This window comes from Abramis brama (assembly GCF_963993115.1).
Source record: "Abramis brama genome assembly, chromosome: 2".
NCBI lineage: Eukaryota > Metazoa > Chordata > Actinopteri > Cypriniformes > Leuciscidae > Abramis > Abramis brama.
Genome location: NC_139964.1, coordinates 36,065,646 through 36,071,083, shown reverse-complemented (window position 1 = coordinate 36,071,083; position 5,438 = coordinate 36,065,646). Strand labels below are relative to the sequence as shown.

Sequence of the window (5,438 nt, the reverse complement as noted above, 5' to 3'; positions counted from 1 at the left end):
CACAGCAATTATTTATTAACGTTCCTTTCCTTTGCTTACCTTTCCATTCCTTTCCTTTCTTTGATTTTGACAACAATCAGAGCCCAGTAGAAATCCAATATATTTTATAGAAAGTGTGTAGCTTGAAGTTGTGCTTTGCGTAAATGTCCTAAAGTCATCTCAGCCACATGACATTAAGCAATGAATTTGACGCTGAATGTGTTTGCAATCTGTTTGTGGTGGAACATAATGCGCTATTCTTCTGGCATGCTGAGTTTGAATCAATTAAAAGTATTTTCATAAAAGCTTGTAAAGGAGCCAAGGTAATTTAATCTGTTCGGTGTGATGGCGAAACAAATTACCAAACATTGCTTTGGAAATCATTTTATCTCCTCCAATTTCAAAAAATGAAACATTCAAAGACTCGCAGCCCTTCAATTACAGAATATGAAACTTGACAGTTCTATCACTGAAACTTCCTTCCAATGTGGTGAATAATGAGCAAATGTATGACATTTTGATTTTGTAAGTATGTCAAACTCAATTTATTTTTCACGCTGCTTTGGCCCAAGCGGCACCCATCATCCAGATGGATCAAAAAATTTATGAGGAGTCTTCTTCAATTGCAGTACTTATGCTCTGACTGACAGTGAAGTTTCTCGCCCTTTATCTCTCTCGGACTCTATCCAAAGTGAACATTGGTGTTAAATATCTCATGGAGCTGCGATGTGGGTGAAGATAGATTTCCCTTTTCATTTCTTATACAAAAATCTTTGAATGGTTTGAATAGAAACTCAATTTATACTCCTCAGTTCTGAACCAGCGCTATGACAATACGTTTTTGCAATCAGCTTTAGATTCTCAGTCACATTTTAGAGTGGAATGGAATTGTTTATAAACTGAGAATATCATAATTGTACTGAGAACACAAACATAATATTTGAAGACTTTTGAAAATAAATATAGGGATGTGGTATTTTATGGGGTTAGAAAAAAGTTTATGAGTATGAACAATCATCCAATGCTACTAAAAACAGTCATCTTCCTTAAGGGCTTTCTAACCTACAAGCCAGACCCCTCTGTCTCTGTGATCAGCTGTTCTTGTTCTATTTTATTTGAATTTTACAAGCAGAGTCACTGTAAATTGAAGGCTGTGACACTATCCAGTTGACGAAAAGAATACATTATGTATCCATTTGAAAATATATATATATTTTCTCTGATATTTCTAAACTCATCTGTATACAATATCCAAAATGTTGTAGTCCAATGTTTAGGATCAAAGATTGTATAACATTTTTATAAAGTTAAATTATATAATTTATAATTTTATTATATGAAGAAATAAAAATAAAATGATCAAATATAAATATTTAACAGTAACTAAATATTACATTTTAAAATATTAAAGATTATACCAATAATCTTGATCATTTATAACTACGGTAACACTTAGTTAACTACATTAGTTAGCATGAACTAATAATGAACTGCACTTATACAGCATTTATTAATCTTTGTAAATGTTAATTTCGATATTTACTAATACTTTATTAAAATCTTGTAAACATTAGGCTAGTTAATTCACTGTGAACAAACAAACAATGAACAGCTTTATTTTTATTAACTAACATTAACGAAGATTAACAAATACAGTAACAAATGTATTGCTCATGGTTAGTTCATGTTAGCTAATACATTAACTAATGTTAACTAATGGACCTTATTGTAAAGTTACCATAACTACTGTATATGACAATGATTGAATCAGATTATGTACTACACTGTAAAAAGTGAACAGTTGGATCAACTTAAAAAAATTACTTCAATGGGTAACACCTAAAGAAATTAAGTTTTCTCAACTTAAATTATCACATTTTATCGTGAAAAACGTGATAATTTAAGTTGAGAAAACTTAATTTCTTTAGGTGTTACCAATTGAAGTAATTTTTTTAAAGTTGATCCAACTGTTCGCTTTTTACAGTGTATGAGAATATCTTATTCCTTCTGGAAATGAAATGTTGGGTTTAAATATTTCCCTCTACCACTAACTGTTGCATAGTTTATTTTTCTTCAATTAGTAACAGTGTCATACCACAATGTTGACCTAACAATACTGTGCAGCACTGCATAGGCATCAGAGTCACGTTGAAGCAGAAATATGAACATCATTTCAACTGTTGCAAACAGTCTCGGACAATTAGATTCAATTAATTCAGATTCTGATTTTATTTGATTTGTTTCTGTTCTGAGCTGAATGGAATATTGTACCTGCAAAATGGCAAAACCTCACAATGTTTAATCACAGCCATTTCAAATTATGATAAGCCCACTTTAGAGACATGAAGAGTGAATTATAAAGCTTATGCTCTGTTCACAGTAAAAAGAGAATTACAATCCATTTATTTGTTCACTTTTGTTTGATCATCAGCTGTGCTTGGTAGTGACCCGTCAGTCATTTTGAAGATATCACAAGTATATGGAATAGAAAAGGAGAGAAGCCCAACATCCATAAAGACAGATGTTTCATAATATACAAAAACAACCAAAAAAAGAGAGGCAGTTTTGCTCTTATAAATTTACAACAGCCTCATATATCATACTTTGCATTATATCACTGTGATATTTTGAACAAATGGGAGACACTGTACAAGCATAGCCACAAAGCTTAAATAGTTTATAATCTGATAAATAAATCCTGTCGATAAATAAATGTTATCATCATTGAGAAGTCTAGTCCAGTAAATAGCTCTTCTGTATACTTTTTTATGGCATGTTAAAGAGCAGCAATGCAATGATTCATTTCACTGAAGGACAGTTAAGAACAGTTTGTAATAGAGCTCTGTTCAGTCAGGACTTTGCACCCCCAGGAGGAACCTCGCAATACTCAACCACATCAGGGCTACTCTCTCCTTCCATCTGTCATCCGATGACAACCCTCTCGTCCTCCCTAACCAACTGTGTCCGTTTTGTCTCTCTCAGCTGGAAAGAAAATGCACACTTTCTGGAAATTTACTTCTCTTGTCTTTCTTTTTGTCACCATATAAAAGGAGACAGCCTTTCATGTTACATAGCTCTCTAGTCACAATGACACAAGCCATATGTGCATACTCATCATAAAAAATATCTCTTGATAACTTCAAAGTGCCTGCAGCCATAATAAAGATAAGCCTGTTTCCTCTAATGCAGTACAGTGCTGCCCAATTCAGGAGGGTTTTTTTTTTCCCAAGCATCTTTAGCTTTTTAGTCCCACCTATGAGACCAGCCTCTGTTGGAGCATTACACAACAAAGTAGCAAAAAATATCAATGTCATTGTTGTGTACAGATTGTCAATGCAAAGAGAGTGGTATTTTTGAAAACGTCTTTCTTGTCAACCACCTGTAAATGGCACTGGATGCTGCAAACTAGCTGCCGATGTCCTCTAAAAAGATCTTTTCCAGGGTTTGCACAGGATCTTCTGAAAAGCTCGCCGGAAGTCCTGGTTGAAAATTGTGTAGATGACGGGGTTGAGGGAGCTGTTGCAGTAACCGATCCAGAAGAAAAACTTGAAAAGGGTGTCAGGGATGGCGCAGGGCTCCCTGCAGATCCCATACAGGCTGTAGCTGAAGAAGAACGGAAACCAGCAGACCACGAACACCCCCATGACCACGGCCAGCACGAAGGTGAACCGCTTCTCTCGTGCCTGGGAAATTTTTTTTCTCGAAATGGTGTTCCTCCTTTTTCTGCGGGAGGAGAACAGGTCCAGGGACTTGCTGCTGGCTCGGGACTTCCGGCTGGAGTGCTTGGAGCTGGAGCTGTTCTTGCGGCTGGATCGACGGTCTTTTCGTGAGGGCCCCGTCTCGTTTTGCACCCGTTTGGCCTTCTCATCAGATGAGCTGCTGTCATCCAGATCGGCATCTGGGTCATCCTCGCCTGTTTTGCGTTCCCCTGTTGGTGGCGAGGGACAGTGCCCGTTTTCTCGCCTAGAATCCTCACGGCTCAAGCCGTTCTCCAGCCGTGGCGTTCCTGCCGCGCCGTCCGGATCGCGGCGCTTTTCCGACATGTTTCGGGTTCTCGTCTTAGCCACCTGGTAGATTCGGATGTAAACAAGGATCATGATGACACACGGGGCAAAGAATGACCCGATGCTGGAGTACAAGATGTACCACGTGTGGTCGTTCAGCTGGCATTGCGGTTCGTTCTTGTCAACATCTTTATTCCGGTCCATGGAGATGAGCGGTGGGAAGGAGATTACAGCCGAGATCAACCATACCACCACAATCATGCCCTTTACCCTGCGAGGCGTCCGCTTTAAGTTGTACTCGACCGCCTGTGTTACAGACCAGTATCTGTCCAGACTTATGGCACACAGGTGAACAATAGAAGATGTGCAGAAAAGAACATCTAGTGCTAGATAGATATCACACCAAACTTTCCCAAAAAACCAGTAGCCCATTAATTCATTGGCCAGAGAGAAGGGGATAATCAGTGTGGCCACCAGAATGTCCGCACTGGCTAGAGACACAAGGAAAAGGTTCTGTGGAGGCTTGAGCGCTCTGCTCGTTAAAACTGCGATAACGACCAGCACATTCCCCACAATTGTAAACAAGATGAGGAAGCTCACCAGCCCCGCGAGCCCTATAATGGTGGCCGGAGAATAGCGACTTGTAGAATTCCCAGAGGATGTAGAATTCCCAGGGGATGTAAAACCAATGTCAATGTAAGTGTCCACTTCGCTCATAAAACTTGAGTTATGCATATTGAATCAGAAAAAGCTCTGCTGTCCAATCAATCGTACACGCGCGTCTTCGCGAATATTCTGTTTGTAAGTTAGTTGCAGGTTCCTCTCCGTTTTTTCTTACCTTGTATTCTTATTTTAATCCCGTTCGCGTCTTTTTCTTTTCCACACAATTCCTCCTACGGCTCATTTGGTTGCGGTTGAAAAAGAGACCCATCCCGGGGTGACTTTGAAGTAACCATCACCGTCTCTTACATCCGTGCGACCTGTTCGTCCTCTCACGGGCGTCTCTCTCAGCATCCTCGCGCTCTCTCCACCCGAGCGAAACACCGCGCGCTCTGCTCTGCGCGCCCGGGACTCAACTACACACGTGCTGACAACATTAAACTGATGGAGCGCCGCCCCGCCCTTGGAGAGAGTCAGACGGAGAGGAGAGCCGACTCCTGAACTACCCGAACACCGTTTAGCGTCATTTTGTATGTTACACTGGACATTTTATATCAGACCATAGCGCGTTTTTATGCATTTCTGCTTCAGCGGTTTATCTTTACGTGTCTCTGAACAGACGCCAATAGCTATAACAGGGGCAAACAAACAAAGGACAGTATTTGTTAGGTAGACAGTATTTGTTAGAAAAAATAAATGTATTTTATTTTAGCGTACTAGGCGTTGACAGGATAACGTGTTCAGGGGTGGGAAAGAGCTGTGTGAACTGTGAAGAAACTATCGCTTTCGACATCT

The 5,438-nt window shown here is 39.5% G+C and overlaps 1 protein-coding gene across 1 annotated transcript; it reads right to left on the bottom strand.

Annotated features, from left to right (window-relative positions):
• Nucleotides 1-1,996: 1,996 nt before the first annotated feature.
• On the bottom strand, nucleotides 1,997-4,825 carry adra2c (adrenoceptor alpha 2C). The gene has a single exon (XM_084094559.1). It carries the CDS (start codon nucleotides 4,716-4,718, stop codon nucleotides 3,402-3,404), a length of 1,317 nt encoding a protein of 438 aa, XP_083950685.1. The 5' UTR covers nucleotides 4,719-4,825; the 3' UTR covers nucleotides 1,997-3,401.
• Nucleotides 4,826-5,438: the final 613 nt, after the last annotated feature.